Raw genomic sequence first — 19,185 nt, forward strand, 5'->3', positions numbered from 1 at the left:
CTAGGCTGTAAACAGGCAATTTATAAAAGTGTAACACAGGAAGTAGATTAGGTGCATACTGTATGTGAATTTAATATTGGATAATGTGACCTATCTTTGCTCATTTGCCACCCCTTAAATTTATTGCAATTTACCCCTTTATGCTTTATACCAAGGCAAACTAGAGACAAAGAGGTGTCAGAAGATACTTGAATGCTAATTGCAACCTATGTCCTGAAGTTAAGAGCTCAGTTTAATAATTGAAGCAGGTGTGAGAGGTAATGTAACAGGTATTTTACCTCTTCTGAGGGTCATCGGAGACCACAGTGTGTGTACCACTATATAAATAGATCGTTTCAGTAGAAGTTGGAGCATGATGGGAAGAATATAACTGTAACTGGTGCATTATTTCATATGCTGAACTGAAGTGCTTCATTTTGGTAAATACATTGTAGGGCTTCTCCATATTTTGACCAGTTATAAGCTTTTTTTCTTTGCATTTGAGACCAGCAGTTTCTCCTCAAAATACTTTAAAAAAAATTTTTTTCACCATGACAGGAAAGGCTAGGAATGCTCCACTTGATTGTCTTTATTTATTTATGATATATATCAATTTTGCCTCTTAGGCTGGGAATACACAACTGAATCAGAGAAACGTAGCTCAGTCTTCTTTCTCTCCTTTTTGGAACAATATAAGCTTATTGGTGCTTTTAATTCATAAGCCCATAAATTCTAATGCAGCAAATTTCAAAGTATCTGAGGGGTCAGGGTGAAGCCTTCAGTTTTCTCCAGTCTCCTAGCCAGTCATATCCTCTTCTAGTTCACTCCTGAACTCTGAGTACAGAGTTCATATTTTGAAAGCCTGATGATTTTAGGTCAGCATTGAAGATGATCCAGACCTATCTTTAGGCTTCTTACTCTTCTTCTGTGGCCACCTTTATGGTACATAGAGGAGCTCTTTTAATTCAAAACTTGGGCAGCAAAAATTACATTTGTTAGTAGATTCCCTTGCATTTGGTTGAACGTTTCAGTGAAAAAAATTTTGAATAGGACCACAGCTACTGGGTTATTCTCCAGATTGTTCCACAGGAATCAGAAGTAAGTTTCAGGAGTCTAAGATAAATTCCAAGGAAATGCATGTTCTTTTGTCGTTGCTAAGTGTCTTCTTCAAACTGACTTTCAAGTTTGAGCCTAAAAGAATTTTGAATCCCAACAATAGAAGGAATGAATTATTCTACATATTCTTGCTGCCAACAGCATTTTGTATCTGTAGCTGTGAAATCCCGATGTTCTGCTGTGCCTGCCATGTTTAAACATTTTCCACTGACTTGTGCAGCTGTTTACTGAAAGAATGATTATATGCCCTCCTTCCATTTTCCGCAGAGTAACTGTAGCTTAACTAAACTTGGAAATTTATTTTTATACACTTCTCAATCTTGATCCATTTCTTCTATAATGGAAACATCTGGCAGTTCATCTTTTATACTGTATTATCCTTTCAGAGTGTGTAGTTCGAATGTTGCACAAGATTTTCATTCACATTATAAAGTAAATGTATTAAACTTGAAATTAGATTAACTACTTTAAGGTTGGGAGCAATTTACCTAATATAGTAATTATTTTGAATCTGTTATCCTCTTTCTGTACTGGCTCAACCCTTGATTTACTATTCCTGTAATGGAACTATCTGTCAAATCATCTTTTATGGAACATAACGCTCATTAAAAATAGGTGTTTCTTTTTGTTTTGTATTTTTGTTAATTGTGAGTTTTTCTCTTTAGTACCACCTTAAAGTTTGGGTGCTGCTTTAAAATGTATTCTACTCTGAAAAAACCCTGCAAAAATGGCACCCTGTAACTCAACAGATCTGTCCTTTTATGTATTCAGTCAGTCATCTCTCTATCAAACCCTATGGTTGGTTGATATCTGCTTTTGTTAGTGATTAGTTCTTTCAATTACAGGATCGATAACTTACACCAGTGAAAACCACTTGAAGACAGTGGGGTTGAACAATGGTCATCAATGAGGACATAATTTGGCCTGCCTGACCTCTCACTGGTGGCAATACACAAGAAGGAAAGAACCCATCTTGACTTTCAAATGTTGGGGTCAATTTGAACTTCTGTATAAACTCTGATTTTAGCCCATGAGGTTTAATATTATAAATACAAAACTTTATATAAAGTTTTATATGGCACTGTCTGTTTTAATTGGATCATTGGCAAATGCATCTAATTTATTACCTGTAATTGGAATTATCCTTGTGGATAATTTCACTTTCTCATTTATTTTTGTTTAGATTTTCCCTTGAAAGAAACTCTGGCAACAGAGTTCAGCTCAAACTGTTCCTTTTACATATTGACAGTTGCTGAGTTATTGGCTAAAATACAGCAAGATTACAAGATTGCTGTGTTGAATGAAAGAGACACATTTTTTAAAATTGGGTTTTCATTTCAGTCTTTTGATTTTTAAGTTAATATTAACTTGTCTGGATGCCTAACCCTTTACTGAGTTTAAAAGCTCTAACAGCTTTGGTGAGTTCATCTGAATACTCAATCTAATAGCTCCAAAACAATTACCTGTAGTTGAATCCTTTTAAATTAACCCAGTAAACATTGAACATATTTGTAGGTTTTTAAAAAAAACTGCTGTAGCACCATGTAAAGAAATAAACATTCCTTATCCTTCTTTATGACAGTTTTTTTTTTTTTAAATCTTGTGACATTGCTCCCGTTCTAGAAGGCTGTGCTGATTATGCCTGGTTTTCCTGTGTGTGTTGAATAGCTTTTCTGATTGGTTAGGTGAGCTGGGATTTCCCCTGTCCTGCCCCTCCCTCCCCCTTTTCTAGAATGCTTCCCTGAAGAGTGACATTCCCTCTAAATCTAAGGAAACGGAAATATTACTTTGGCATTCTTAGGATCAGCACTGGCTTCTGATAATTAGAAAAGGCATAAGATTAATTTTTCTGAGGCTGGAAACTTTCTAAGGAGAGGTCCTTTTCTGTTTTATTGAAAGCACGGTTTTAAACATTTACCAGATATTGACAAGCCAGAAGTGAAGATCAAGTATAGATCTTTTTATTTTAGGGGTGGGTGTGTGTGTGAGAGAGAGAGGGGCAGGGGGAAAAGAACCACCAGCAATGGCCAGAGGGAGTACTCTGGTTAGAAAGCCAATTTATCCACAGTTCCCACCTGTTGTAAAAGGAGAGGGTGCTCTAACTCAACCCTGACTGGGACTCCATTTTCAGTAAATTTGAAAACCCCAATTGTCTCCTGATTGCAAAAAACAAAACAAAGCTCTCCGCTCCAGAGTTTCCTGAAAGTTAGGGGTGGGTCTTTGCTAATCTGCTCCTTGCCTATTCTCTTTTTATGTCCTCCCCAGTAAGTAACCTACAGTGTTTGGCTCTGGTACTTCTGTCTTCCCTAAGCAGCTGCAGTGAAATTGACATACTGATCAGTTTCACGGCTGGCATAAATTTTCATTAGCAATAGAGATGCTGATCAAAGTCCTGTTAATTTTACTCTTCAGTTGATTATAGACAGGCAAAATAGCAGAGCATTGTATCTGTTTCCAAATTTAGGAAGACGGGACATCAGTACGTATTTGGAAGCTTTCCTTCACAACCATATGGGCTGGAAACTTAATTTTTTTAAAGAAAAAACTTAGTTTCTGTAGAAACTGATAGTTGAAGACACCCACTTGCCACAAAGTGTTTGTACACCATTGCTGAGTAGGCAAATAGCAATGTGGTTTGTTGCTAGTACTCCAGTTTCATTTGAATAAAATGTCAATTTGAAGAATCGTATTGAGTATAAAAATCAGTTAAGAATTAAAAGCTTTCAGAGATAGGAAATTTTACTGAAAGCTTTGGCAAAACAACTAGCCATATTGAATTAAAATGAGAAACTATCAGTGTTTTGGGTGCTGAGGGCATTTGTCTACTTGTTTTCAATTTATTTAGGTTTCTGATTCTGCTTACTTTGCCAATATGAATACTCAGTCTGGATTTTACATTTTATTTTAAGAATTAGATGTCAGATTTAGATTAAAGTTAAAAACAATTTCATGAGTATTAAAAATTTGAAGTTTAAACATGAGTGTGAAGTGAGACTTGTGATCTAGACTTGTGAAGTAATTTTATTTAGTACTCTTAAAAAATATGGATAGGGTGAAAATACTGGGAGTAATTCGAGAAATACTACATTTAGCTGAGTGCAGCTGCTGATAAAACATGAAGATTTAATTTCCAGTAGCTCTGAAGGAAAATTTTACATGTGAAGTCTGTTTATAGGAGGCACACTCAAGTATACTGGTTTGTGATTAGCAAAACTCTTACTGTTACTTTTATTTACAGGTAGAAGACGACAAAGAGTGCATCGTCCACGTTCTCCAATATTGGAAGAAAAAGACATACCACTCCTTGAGTTTCCTAAATCCTCTGAGGACTTAATGGTGCCTAATGAGCATATAATGAATGTTATTGCCATCTATGAGGTACTACGGAACTTTGGCACTGTTTTACGCCTGTCTCCTTTTCGTTTTGAGGACTTCTGTGCTGCTCTGGTAAGTCAAGAGCAATGCACACTTATGGCAGAGATGCATATAGTGCTTTTAAAAGCAGTTTTACGAGAAGAAGACACTTCAAATACTACCTTTGGACCTGCTGACCTCAAAGATAGCGTTAATTCCACTTTGTATTTCATAGATGGAATGACGTGGCCAGAGGTTCTGCGGGTATATTGTGAGAGTGACAAGGAATACCATCATGTTCTTCCTTATCAAGAGGCAGAGGACTATCCTTATGGACCAGTAGAGAGTAAAATCAAAGTTCTACAGTTTTTAGTAGATCAGTTTCTTACAACAAACATTGCACGTGAGGAGCTAATGTCCGAAGGTGTTATCCAGTATGATGATCACTGTAGGGTTTGTCACAAACTGGGGGATTTGCTTTGCTGTGAAACTTGCTCAGCTGTGTACCATTTAGAGTGTGTGAAACCACCTCTTGAAGAGGTACCAGAGGACGAATGGCAGTGTGAGGTCTGTGTAGCACATAAGGTGCCTGGTGTAACTGACTGTGTTGCTGAAATCCAAAAAAATAAACCATATATTCGACATGAACCCATTGGATACGACAGAAACAGACGGAAATATTGGTTCCTGAACAGAAGACTTATTATGTAAGTAAATCCGGTCCTTTAGTCTATTCTGAAGAACATTAGGATGTTAAGTATCTGTTTAAAACCTTTTTCCTATAAGTACTGTTTTCATCTTAAAGGTGTGTGTAGATATATATTTTTTTGTAATATAAGACCAAAGTTCCTGTGTACTTTTCTATGTAGGTTCCAAAATCCGTGTAATTCATCCATGTAGTTTTGCCAAAACGAATGTTTAAATACTCTTCTATGTATGACAGAACTTTAATACTTTCAGCCCCATGCTCATGTGCAAAAACAAACCAGCGTGTAGTAGGCATGAATGTGGGATAAGGGAAATGGAATCTCAGTAAAGGAATATGTTTTGGTCTTGAGCATCCACAGAGTTATTGCAGACAATAAGAGACGACTTTAAAAAATATGAAAAATAACATTACAATATCCTTTCTAAAAATATTGGACTTCTTGTTAACATCACTTAAACTGGATCTATACAGTGCCTTCGTAGCAGCAGGCTGCAAAGAAACCAGGATTTAGGAGCAACTTCAGAATACTGTTTCCCCCTGCTGATGGAGATTTGATTGCTGAATATTGGTGACTGTTGATGGTCTGCCTGTGCCTGACTAGTAGAAATCCTCTTGGATCACTCTCTATTGTTCACAGCCAGGACTGCAGTGATGGAGAGCATGTACAAATGAAATAAGTCTTCAGGCTATAAAGAGGAAGTGAATGCATAGACCTATGAGTTCAGGCTGTCTATTGTTTTGTTTCTACAGTGCCTAGCACTTTGGGGACCCATTCTTGGTTGGTCTTTAGGTACTACTGTCATAAATGTGATTAATAATCATAATCTAAGATGCTTTATGGTAGCTCAGGGTACCCTGATCTCTTTTTCTCCTCCTCCCCGAAAAGTTAAATTTGGAGTTGTAAACAGATCTTTATTTTCTAATAGAAAATAGATAGTGGAATCCTGGCTACTACTGAAAATCTTGTCTAACACAGTAGCTGTGAAAAGGGAAAAGAAGTGGAAATTTATGAAGAGAGAAATAAAATGCTTAACATAGTGAGCTTTATTATCTCTTCATACCATCTCCCATTAAGCATTCAATCCTGGAGAAAATAGTCCATAGTAAGTTAGTTAACAAAATTTTACAAAATTAATGACATTGAAATATATCAAAATGTTAGACTCTCTGGGAGGAGGGGCCATCAATAAGATTCTGTCACTTGCAAGACATCAGGCCAAACCATGCATTTGTAGTCCTTCAGAATGTACTGTCATCTCTTCCTGCTAGCATTAGTACATAATCATTCATTGATACTTAAAGTATTGACTAGTTCTTGAGGTTAAATCCACCAAGAGTATAACTTCAACTTGTTAACAGAGAATATTAGCATGTCCTATAATTGTGAGGTGAGGATTTTTCCTGTCATTTTAATTACTTTTAATTTCCCCAGATCATAAAAGCCACAGTTGTAGCAGTTAATCTTCTGTAAGATTCTTGGGGCTAACTGCAGCCTATTATGTATTGTTGAGGTTGATCAGCCTGATCTTGTTGTCAACTTTATTCTGTATGTGAGACCTCAATCAGATGAGGGCTGCCCTCTGTTGGTTTCTGATGAATTACGTAGCCTGATTTGTCAGGCTATGAGACACGCTGCTCCTCAGCTCTTTGGAAGTGGGCATTTTCCATTAGCAGTAGATTATTCATCTGAATTCCCACTCGTGCATTTAAAGATTTGGGGAGCAGCTTTCATCCTAGGAAAAATATTAAATTCACTACTTACCAAAAAATCCCAAATCCTAATTATCATTTGCTAATAGTTTGGGTTTGACAGTGGCTATTAAATAGCACATTTCCTTCTCCAAATCTGACATCATAATTTCTATGACAGCATGAAATCATAAATCACAGGATCTTCATTTTACTACAGGCTCAGACAGAGAAACTGGGAGAGTTTCAGCAAAATAGTGATTTTTAACTTGTCTTTCCTCTTGCACTCCTGTAGTTCTGCAAAATACATACCCCATGATCAGAGATCCTGCGTTGTTGAGATTATCAGAATACTGCATACTGGGACATGTGAGCCCCTGTGATCAACTCCAGATTAGGGACTTGGTCTATGACAAAAAGGGGAATTTTTTTCCATAATAGTGAAGTTTTGTATTTCAGTTAAGCAAGGTTGACTGCTGAAAGAATGGACATGCCTTTTTGTTGTTAACTGGACTTGGGAGCTTGCCCATCTGTTTTCTCTGCACTTCCCAGACATTATCTTTCTCTTGGAGGAAGGGTTTGAGGTGTAGGAATCTGGCAAATGTTAAATTTGTGTCCAAAGTAACTTTTTTCCAGTTAAACTGAATTTAACCTTTTATTCAATGTATGCTGTATTAGCATAACTTTTTAAAATTGAGCTGATTTAAATACTTCAGTAGACTTCTATACATTCTTAAATCTGATACACCAAGCTTTCTTTTTAACCCCCCTTTTTGTTAGTATAATCCAGTTTTTAGGTGTACATATCTACAAGGGGACACACATCTACATATTGTTTAAGGTTCATAGATTTGATATACTATTATAGAGACCATTATTGAAATAGATAAGTTTCAAACACCTATTTATGTTTAGAGATGGGGGTTCTCTACTTTAGTATGTCCCACTCTCTTGATGTACTAGATCTTCCGATTCTTAAAGTAATCTATAATATGACTTTCCAGAATGTTAAAAACTGGTTAAACTGTGCTGATTATTAAGGACAATCATGTTCAGCGCAAAGCATGAAAAAGATTGTATTACAAGAGGAAATAGTAATAGTATAGCACTCTCCTAGAGGGCAGGAAAAAGGGATGCCGCTTGGCAGTTAGAAAGCACTAGAGGAGAGCAGTAGCTCAGAACTGAAGAAGACTAGGGTATGTCTTCACGGCAATCAGGAGGTGTGATTGCAGCATCTGTAAGCATACCTGATCTGGCTTTAATCTAGCTAGGTCAATGCTAGCTTGAGTAACAATAACAGTGTAGCCATAGTGGCAGGGGCTATCCTCCTGAGTATAACCCTGCCCAGGCCCCTAGGTACATACTGGAGCAGCTAACCTGGTCTGCTGCAGCTACACTGCTATTGTTACTGAAACTAGCTTTGATCTAGCTGGGTAAAAGCTAGTTTGGGTATGCCTACCCATTCTGCAATCATATTTCCTGGTTTCAGTGTAGACATACTCTGTCAGAGGCTGCTGAGAGGTAAACAAGCAACTCTAAAAACTTTAAAATGGGGATCATTGGAGAACTTTAGGGAGAACTGACACTTCCTTTTCAGCTGAGAGGATTAGTTAGTTAGATCTAACTAAATCCAACTAGTCTTTGCAGGAGAATAAAGAAGAAAATGGGGTTCATGAAGGGTAATTGTTCCTAGGTTGTATTTACCCAGAGGAAAAAGGCTATCTAAAAATATATATTTTTCCTATTTGAATTATTTTGATTTTTTTCCAAACATCTCTTTTTGCAGTAAACTTGCACTGGAGATGCATATGCCTGACTTTTCCAGCACACTTCCTTTTTCCCTCAGCAAATGGAGGCTAGAAAATAAAGTGCTAAAAATGTTTGAACTTCCACTTCAGTCATAAGAGAATAGTCAAACATTTAAGAGTAAAATAAGTACTTGCCTCACTGCTCAAAATATAGAAGTGAACTAGTGGTGTAAACACTTTTTTCTCTTAAATGTTATTTACAGAGCAAAGACAGAGTTCATCTCTGCATTGTTTGTGTGCTGATGTTGAAGTACTTCAGTGGTCCTGCGTCATCTTGTTACCACCTTATTGTTACAAGGCTGGAGTCAAATGGGAGCTACTCAGTGTGTTTTCAGTGAGCAGCATCCTCTTGTCATTTTCCTCCTTAAACCCATTATTGGGCCTAATCCAGAGTCCATGGAAGTCACTGATAATTCCTGTGGTTTTAGTGGGCTTTAGAGCAGACCCTATATGCCACTAGTCTTCTGGGGGAACAGTTGGTTGGAGGCTGTAGTTGAAACATATGTGGAATAAGATTTACATGTGTGACTTTTTAGAACCACAGCTTTTAAAATTATACCTAAATGCACCTGTACAGTACCCAGAAAGTAGTGATCAGATTGGTGTGCGAACAATTCTAAACTCTAAGTATTTGGAATCTTAAATAAACGTGAACACTTTAAAAGAAAATGAAATTGAGGCTCTTTATTATCTAAACTGCTTAATTGGAAATCTTTTCATTCTTTAAAGGTACATTGTCAGGTGTATTAGGCGCAAAATATAAAGATTTTTTTTGAAAAAGGGGGAAGCCCTAAATTTCAGTTAAAGATTTTCCTTGAATTTAGACATTCCCTTGTAATATTGCCAATACTGATAATCCCGGTTGTGCGTGTGAGAACTAGAGCATGAAACTGATTAGGTTAAAGATTTTTGTAATACATGCTAACATAAATTCAGATAATGTTAATTATCTCCTCTCCCTTCCCTAAGATTCCAAAATGGTGGTGGGAGAAACTCAGTTCAGATACGCAGGAGAAAAGGTTCTTTACAGTCTGAGAATGGTTACAGTATATCAGATTTAAATAATTTAGAAATCTTGTTATGCTAACATTACACTATTAAAACTGAAAATTAAAATTTTTATTTTTGCCATTTTTGGCACTATCCAGGCTTTCAGATACTTATCAGTGATTTACTTCAGTGTTAATATGGAGTCTCTACTCTTGCAGGTACAATTTGAAATTATAGTTTGCCATGGAATGGAATGGAAATCTTAACCCTCCCATTAAACAATCTTAATAACAAGAGAAAATGTACCAGTATGATTAGTCACAAATTTTAGTTTTTACGGTACTTGTTTTTCAGATTTAATTGTTGATAGTTGTTAATTGCAGTGCCAAATTTTACAGCAACAGTTTTATTATTTTTTAGTGCATTTTTTGGTACTGAATATGCATTATGCTGAGTAGTAACTACTAACCTGAAAACAAAAAACAACTAAGGAAGGGGAAAAATTACTCCTGGGGGCATTCTACACCCAAAATTAAAAATACTGTATGCAGAATTTTTAGAATTCTGCAAAATTCTGCAAATTTTATTATAATACTACATAATCACACCAGTTTCAATTATTTTGGTAATTTATTTCAAAATGCAGGCTTGTCTTCACTACAGGGGTAAGTTGACCTAAGTTACACTACTCCAGCTGCATGAATAACTTACCCCTGTGTCTTCACGGCACTGAATCGATGGGAGATGCACTCCGGTCGACTTCCCTTACTCTTCTCGGAGAGTTGGAGTACCAGGGTCAACTGGAGAGCATTCTGCCGTCGATTTAGTGGGTCTTTACTAGATTGCAGCAGTGTCAATCTCCCCAGTAGTGGAGACCAGCTCTACCTGTCAGCAAGTATGTCTGTAATACTACAGACACACACAAACATTCCCCCAGGAACAGAGCATTAAAGAAACCCCTATGACAACCCCGTTCCTGTTTCTCTGCCTCCCCCAAGCCCAGCCAGGGGGCCAGACACCCACAACCCTCCCCGCAAGAGCCCAGAGATACAGAGGGAGAAACAGCCTTATGCTTGGTACCAGGCTTGCATGGAGTTTCCTGCACACTGCTTTTTCCTTCCCTCACAGCATGCTGGGAACAGCAGCTGCCAGGAACCTTCTAGCTCCCTCTCCCTCCCCCAGCAGTGTCTTCTATGTGCAAGCTGAGTTCTGCTGGGTCCAGTGGCCCCTGGTGGCAGCTAGCAGCACTGCAGCCCATTTCTGTGGGGGAAAGAAATTCTGTGCACACGTTAATTTCTGCAAAATTCTGCATTGTGCAGTGGTGCAGAATTCCCCCAGGAATTCACCTGTCAGGGATGGTCTAGATAATACTTAGTCCTTCCATGAGTGCAGGGGACTGGACTAGATGACCTCCCAAGGTCCCTTCCAGTCCTACGATTCTGTAATTCTGTACATTAGCGTGCCACAGGAGCGAGAGGGACTGACCAAGTTTCACTCTCTCACACGCATGACTGCCGATTCCCCCCCCCACCCCCCAACCTGTGATTGCCCATCCCCCCCAGTGGTGATTGCCCATCCTACTGCCTGCTACACCCCAAGCGGTGACTTACGTTTCTACCAGCTGCTCCAGGCACCCAAACTGACTTGCCTGCGCTGCCAAGGAGGAGCACACCACCGCTCTTGCGGCTTCCCTTTGCTTCCCCATCAGAAGTCATTTTTCTGCAGGGAAGCAAAGAAATCTGTGGGGGACATGAATTCTGCACAGAATTCCCCAGGAGTAAAAAATGCAACTAAAATAGTTAAATCAGTACGTAAGATAAAATTTTGAAAAAAGCTTTGCCCTAAAATGAGGACTGAGAGGGCAAGAAGGGGATGATGGTAGTTTAATTATCTAACATTAGTAATGTCAAATTTAGATCCTTGTTCTGTAGTAATTTGATTCTTACAAAACGGGTCTCAGATTCTCAATTTTGCATTGATGTAACATATTTCAAAGTTTACCTTGACAAACTTCCATCTCCACTCAATACATTTTCTTAAAACTTAAAGCCAAAGGTGGTAGGTCGTGGCTCCACCAGTTTTATCAGGCATAGTGGCCCCAACTCAAACTTGTACCTCCCCTTATTAAGTCATTCTGGTTACACTGAAGGTCTTAACATTTTCCATTGGAGATATTGCTTAACCAGAATCTCTGGAAATGAGGAGGAAGTGGGAGAAACATCAACTGTAATAGTTCGGATTAACAGAGAGCCATAAATCAAGCTCCCAGGCTATTTAGCAGCCTCTGATCCCTCTGTCAAAACTCAACATACTTACTAATATTAAACATTGAATTCCACACTTTAAAGATAAGATAGGGAATGTCTACACAGCGATTAAACACCCGTAGCTGCCCATGTCAACTGACTTGTGCTGTGGGACTGTAAAATTGCGGCGTAGATGTTCAGGCTCAAGCCGGAGCTCGAGCTCTGGTACCCCACAAGGCAGAAGGGCCCCAGAGCCTTGGTTACAATCTGACCCAAACAGCTACACCACATTTTTACAGCCCTGCAGCTTGAGCTCTGCAAGCCCAAGTCAGCTGACTCAGGCCAGCTGCAGGTGTGTTGTTACTGTGTAGATATACTAAAAAGTAAAATTTGTCTTGAGATTTCCCCCTCTTAAACCTGATATTGGCTGGTCTGGTAGCATGCTTGTGGTACTGCAGCCATATTTAAACCCAGACTCCATTTCAAGGCAGACAAAGGTTCCTCTGGGATTTTTGTGTCCTCTTTTTAGGCAGAAGTTTGGCCTCTTTTTTTTTTTTTCCCCCTCCAACCCGCCAACGAATCAGGTGTGTGTGTGGGCACTTTAGGGCAGTATATCAAGGACACCAGGGGGATTCCTTTTACTCAGTACTTCCTGTTTCAGTTGTCAGTAATGCTGAGGTTTCCATAGGTTGGAGTTCTCTGCTCCTGTGCAGCTTTGTGTATGTGTGGTCTCCCCCACTCCATAGCAGCATCAGGAAGGGCTGGAAGCCTGTTTACTGAAGCAGGACCAGGCTTTACAGATATTCACAGTTTTTCCTGTGATTTCACTATGTCAAGCTGAACATGTCCTCAAAACGAAAAGGCCAGGTTGGACAGAGGGGAAGAAAGTGCCCAAGGTATGGGAGCTTCCACTGACCCGTGCTCTAGCAGACTCCTTTTGTCCCAAATGCACCAGAAGCAGCAAGAGTCCTGGGCCCCATTCTGTCTCTCTGGTTCTATCCTCCGCTGTCTCTCCTGATTAATTCTCTAGGAGCAGTGCTGACTAACTCAGCCCAGAAATATCAGGTGTTTCTGTTGAAACAGCTTCAACGATCTACCTCCCACACTGTCAACACAAACTCCAGATCTCATCTCTCTCATTCTGTAAGGCTCCCAGCAGGCCCAGATCATGGCCATCAGTAGACCTGAGTCCTTGTTTTCTTTGGATCTCTTCATGTCTCATGCCCTTTCCAATCTTTATTTGACATCATCCCAAGAAGGGAAAATCCTCTGGCAGGGTGGATTTGATTTAAACCACTAGTCAGGAAGACTCAATTTAATCATGGATTTCTACGTAAAAGTGCATTCTTGTTGGTTGTTATAACCTTAATACATATTCTTCACAACTCAGAGATAGAGATGTAGGTTTCATTTTTAAAAGGTACACACTATACGTTTTTAAAGTGATTTATTTTGAAAACTTTTCAGATTAGTTTTATAGCTACATTGGAAAATGAATTATTGTTTGGTTATTTCATTTACCAAAGGTAATTGAAGCAGATATTTATGAAGTCATTGGGAGGTGAACTATCTCCGATTCAACAGGTTAATCATTAATATTTGGAGGATTTTCTTGCCATGCTGTATTAGGAGGAGAATATCACCAGACATTTAAACTGTTCTATTTAACTAAATCAATGTTGTGTATTCTGGATTTTTTTCTTCAACAGCAAGCATATAATATTTTAACAAAACAAGCATATGAATTTTTGAATTTAAACATTCAAGTTTTTTAAAATCAGGTTTGTTTTTGTTAAAATTGTTTTTAACTAAAATAGTTAAATGACGTTTGTTTTTTTTAAATAAAAATTAAATCAACTATGTCAGCCAGATCAACATGAGGAACATAAAATATTGGCTTCTGCAGCTAACTCAGTCATCTTCAGCTTCATTTTCCTGTTTGTTCATAATCTGGAAAAGAAAAACAAGCTTTCCTGCTTTTTCAGGTCCCAAACGATTTCTCAATTTGGAATGAATTAGTCCAAAGGAAGAAAATATTCTTTCTACACCAGCAGAAGAAGCTACTGCTGTTAAAAGTGAGATTATCACTTCAACAGTCTCTGAATTTAAGTGCTTAAGTGACTTCCACCAGTTCAATGGTGTGACTTTCTTTAAAACGTCATCAGCAAACATATATTTCTTGAATGGTTCATCATTCGCTCTGAAGTTTATTATAGTTGGCATAATGGAGGGATGATTGCTGGATGTCCATGTCATAGCCAATTCCTCTTCTTCAGCAGTTAAGGTTTGACCCTGGTACCGAGTATTGCGAATATTGGCAAGAAAATGAGCTGGAGACAGTGCTTGTCCCATTCGTTTTTTTAAATGCTTGTAATTTAACTCTGTCCTTGCATATTTATCTTTTTAAGATCTCAGTTCCTTCCAAATTTCAACAGCATCAGCAATAGAACAGCTATTTACAGCTATTTCCCTTCATTTTGTTCAAGGCTACAGAAATAGGCTTCAGGGTGCTCAGCATGTGTTCAACATTTCTCTTAAGCCCAATGTTGAGAACTTGGGCTATTTTTTCACTATTTTGTTCACGAACTGTCATCAGATTAGGCCAGATCTTGATATAGTGCTCAAAACAGTCCACTACTGAGTTCCGTCGTACGTCTTGTGGGAGAGTTAGCTTGGTTCCTCCCACTTTTTCAGAGCAGCTGCTGCAAAGTGGTTGTTATGGAAGTATTTTGCAATTTCAACATTATTAGCCTTTATTTCTGGAACACTGAAGTCTTCGGCTAGGAGGTGCATAAGTGAGCACTGCAACCGTATGTTATTAGCTTGGGACTCTCTTCTCAATTTCTTCTAATCTTGGATACATTTGCAGCATTATCTGTGACCAAGCTGCATACTGGACATTTGAATTGTTTTTCAGTTTATTGCTTTTACTGCTACTTCTTGTAAGTATTCCGCTGTGTGTGCGTTTCCTGATATCAGTTGTTTCCATAAGGAAGACATTCCCTTCTTCAATGACAGGTTTCAGAGTAGCAGCCGTGTTAGTGTGTGTCCGCAAAAAGAAAATGAGTACATGTGGCACCTTAGAGACTAACAAATTTATTTGAGCATAAGCTTTCATGAGCTACAGCTCACTTCATCTGATGTGAGCTGTAGCTCATGAAAGCTTATGCTCAAATAAATTTGTTAGTCTCTAAGGTGCCACAAGTACTCCTCTTCTTATTCCCTTCTTCGATTGTCAGACAAGCACATACAACAGGATCATTGTGGACATTGCTCCACCCATCAAGACTCAGGTTAACAATTTCACCTTCTAGACCAGTGTTTCCCAGACTTGGGACACCGCTTGTTCAGGGAAAGCCCCTGGCGGGCCCTGCCGGTTTGTTTATCTGCTGCATCTGCAGGTTCGGCTGATCGCAGCTCCCAGTGGCTGCGGTTCGCTGTGCCCAGCCAATGGGGGCTACGGGAAGTGGCAGCCAGTAAGTCTCTTGGCCCGCGCCACTTCCCACAGCCCCTGAACAAGCAGCGTCCCAAGTTTGGGAAACGCTGCTCTAGACCTTTTGCACACTGCTCAATTTCTCTTTCATACACTTTATCCAGCAATTTGCCTGCGACACCTGCTCTGTTGGGTGGACTGTATCCTGGTCTTAATGACTGAACCACGTTAATGAAGTGTGGGTTCTCAATCATAGGGAAAGGAGAGTTTGTTGCATAAACAAACCAGGACATTTTTTCATCAATTACTTCTTTTTGTAATCTGCTGGTTCTTATCACAAATTTATCTATGGCTGTTCCTGGATGATGGAGGTTTTTTTTTTTTCTTTTTGCGACAGGTGATATCCTGTAGCTGTGTGACATACATGATGTGACTGAAACACTATCATTGTTAGATAACTCTGAAACTATAGAAAATGTTGGTGATCTTGAAGGTGGCTAGACTTCAGAATCCTGTATGTTGAGGATGGATTCTCCTAAACAAAATAAGTCAATGCAGTTATTTAATTATTATTACTATACCTCTCATTTAGTATTACTCATTGCATTCACTGACACTCAGTACTACTTTAAAGGTGAAATTGTAACAGGAAGATCTGCCTATTTCAGCTTTATTTATTTTTTTATCACAACTGCATCTAAAATGATAGAGTAACAAATATATTTTTTGCTCAGACATGAGAATTCAAGAATAGACCAGAAGGAAGCCCTTAAGAAAGAAGTATGAAATAAAAAAGTTTACCAACGTGAAGATTCTGCATGTTCAGATGTGTTCCTTTCATCATCTTCAACGCAGCTTCTTCCTGAGAAGGAACACTTCTAATGATGTTGTTTCATTCAGTCAACCAGGCTTTGCGTTGTTTTGTTGCACTGTTTGCGTTTTGCATGCATGCCTGTCTTACCCACAGGTAGAGGAACTTCATTAAAATATTCCCAAACTGGGTCTTTTTTTACGGCCTGCTGTCATTATAGGTTTTCCCTTCTAGTGAGAGAATGGTATGGTAGATCTCAAATCAATGAGGGCTACACTCAGAAAGACCTCAAGACTTCTGGAATATGCTGCTCAAACAGTTTCACTTTTGTTTCTGCTGCCTGTCCCTCCCTTCTCACATTTATATCCAGACTTCTTCTCCTTGTCCAGATCTACTCTGCCCCCAACCATCTTCTATTCATTGAACTTTCTGAAACTTTGCACTTTTAAAGAGAGGTAAGGGATTGACTCTGTGTACACAAATTTGCAGAGGGACAATAGGGTTGAGGTCTGTTATTTCTCACCTCTCTCTATACATTTATTTATTTTAAAACATTTTTGCTGTTAACAAGCATGTTATCTCTGGAGACACAAATCCACGGTTTGAGAACTGCAAACTAAGCATCTCTGATGGTATTTTCTAGACTGAGCACAGAGTCCCATTGGGTAGATAGAAAGATAAACTAAATCTGTACAGAAGCCCCTGGAACCCCCTAAGATTGGGTCCCTAATCCATGAACTATTGGAACTCATTTACCAACTTTTCTTAAACATTATGTGAATATATTGTCTCATATGATAGAATTAGAATTTAAATCCCTATTCCACAATGAGATGTTTTTGAGCTATAATGTATCTTAATTAAAACTATCTTTAGATAGGGTTTTTCCCTCAAAAAGCATTTTATCAGAAAAATGGATTTAAATAAAAAAATCTGATTTTTTATTTAAAAAAAAAATAATTGATTTTTATCCACCCTGTCCTCTGGGAAGAGCAGTTTCTAATCTAGAAAGGAACAGCCATTAGCTGAGTGTTCCTAAACCTCTGACTGCCGGAAGCTGGGACTGGACAATGGAATGGATCACTCAATAAGTTGCTCTGTTTTGTTTACTCCCTCTGAAGGACCTAGCACTGGCCACTGTCAGAAGACAGGATACTGGGCTATATGGACTATTGATCTACCCCAGTGTGGCTGTCCTTATGTTCTTTGTAGCTTTCTTGCAAGGGAAATACCATGCCCAGTGAAACCCTGTGAAAAAATTAGATGGCACTCTCAAAAAATACTTTGTTTTTTAGTAGTCTGTTTCCTGTACATGATCAGAGCAGTCATGAAACGATTAGAACTTTGACTAGATCCAGAAAGTTTACCTTGTGGTCTCTCCTGTAAAGTATCATCCCTTCGTGGTGTAGCATCCATCTAGGTGGCTCAGGATTCTTTTGGGGTGTCAGACTATAACATGGCAAGTTATAGATGGTAGGGTAAGCTCTCTGTCTCTATGCCTGGAGTGGAGAGAGAAATCTACTAGATGCGAATCTACATTGCTGTGTGATGGGGTGACCTGAGGGAGCCCTGCAACACCGGAGTAAGAAGAAATGAGAACAGAGGGAGGGGGAGGAGGAGGTGGGTGTCTTAGGCTGGGTAACTGTATGGTCAGAGCAACAGATATGACTTTAGCGGTGGCATTTTGGATTCATTGGTAGGAAGCTAGGTGGGGAAAAAAGGAGGTCAGAGGAAGAAACCTGCTTGATGGCCAAAGCCAAAGTCTCGGTAAGTCGCGTAGCTTCTTTCTGCCTCCTTTTCCAATCTGTAAAGTGGGAATAACAGTACTTTCCTACCTGACAGGGATGTTGAGGATAAATACACTAACGACTGAGAGGCACTCAAATACTTTGATAATGGGAGTCTTCTAAGTAGCTAAGATAGATAGGTGAGGTGGGCTTCTGTGTTGGTTAGGCAGTAATCTTGTGTGATTTCTAAATTGGGTTCAAAATGAAAAACAAATATGCCTGCTGCTGAGTAATTAAGTAATTTCATAAAAGTATAATGCTTATCAACAATTACATGTGCTCAACAATATTACTAAGCAGCAAAATGACTGTCTAGCTCCTACAACAGCTCTGCCAACCCTTCCCACTCCCATCGTTGCAGTGGTGTGTCTGCCAGGGATATAAAACAAGAGTAACAAATAAATACAACACTGTAAGCATGTATTCTTTTTTCTTTTCCTCGTGCTCTTTTACCACTTTTTTTCTCTTATCTGTTCTTTTCGTTTACAGTCTGTTCTTCCTTTTTCTGAATAAGCTATATTGTCACTTGCGTGCTGTTTTCTCTCCCTTCTCTTCTTGAGTTTCTGCCTCCTCCTGCTTTTCCTTTCCATATCCCAGTAGTTCAACAGTCTCTTCACTCGTAGGATTTGAAGCACCTATCAGACCAGCATAATTTTTTCTTAGTTTAGATGAAATATGGCTTAACCATTAACTCTGTTAAGTTTGAAAAACATACAGGTGGCTAAGTGTTAGAGTACACCACAGAGATAAATAAGAACAAAGAGTTGACAATATAAAAACTATTTTTGAACTATCCGTTGGATCTGTAATCTGTGTGAACAACCTGAAAATTTTCTTAAATAACCATTTTTGTTGGAAACCTTTTAAAACCACTAAACAACTAAAACATGCTAAACTATGAAGATCAGATGGAAATTAGAAAGACTAGAGCAGTAGTCCCCAAACTATGGGGCGTGCCCCTCTAGGAGGGCGGGGGATGCGGCGGGGGCAGGGGCCAGCCCCCACAGGGGGTAGGAAGGGAACACCACACAGTCCTGCTCTGCTTTGGCACGAGCTCCTGGCCTCGCTCCTAGCTCCCAATGGCGGCTTTGGGGAAGGGAGGAGGTGCAGACAGCGGTAATGGGGACCCCCTGTAAAAAGTTTAGGGACCACTGGACTAGAGGAATAAATTAAGTTAACTAGAGTCTTAGTTGCCTTCCAAAAGCAAGGAAAGATGCCCCTAAATCCTTTTTAATGGAAAGGGTAGTATTTCTTTGCGATATG

The 19,185-nt window shown here is 39.0% G+C and overlaps 1 protein-coding gene across 19 annotated transcripts in view; it reads left to right on the forward strand.

The window, feature by feature from the left end:
- The window catches only part of BPTF (bromodomain PHD finger transcription factor), an 88,958-nt gene that overhangs the window by 13,739 nt on the left and 56,034 nt on the right, over positions 1 to 19,185 (forward strand). For 18 of the 19 annotated variants that reach the window (XM_037914068.2, XM_037914073.2, XM_043528608.1 and 15 more), the window contains exon 2: positions 4,334 to 5,156. In XM_037914068.2, coding sequence (XP_037769996.1) covers positions 4,334 to 5,156 — 823 coding nt within the window. Of the gene's footprint in view, positions 1 to 4,333; positions 5,157 to 19,185 lie in introns of those variants that run through there. The other variant, XM_037914077.2, reaches the window with a different exon arrangement.

Source organism: Chelonia mydas, chromosome 14 (genome assembly GCF_015237465.2).
Source record: "Chelonia mydas isolate rCheMyd1 chromosome 14, rCheMyd1.pri.v2, whole genome shotgun sequence".
Lineage (NCBI taxonomy): Eukaryota > Metazoa > Chordata > Testudines > Cheloniidae > Chelonia > Chelonia mydas.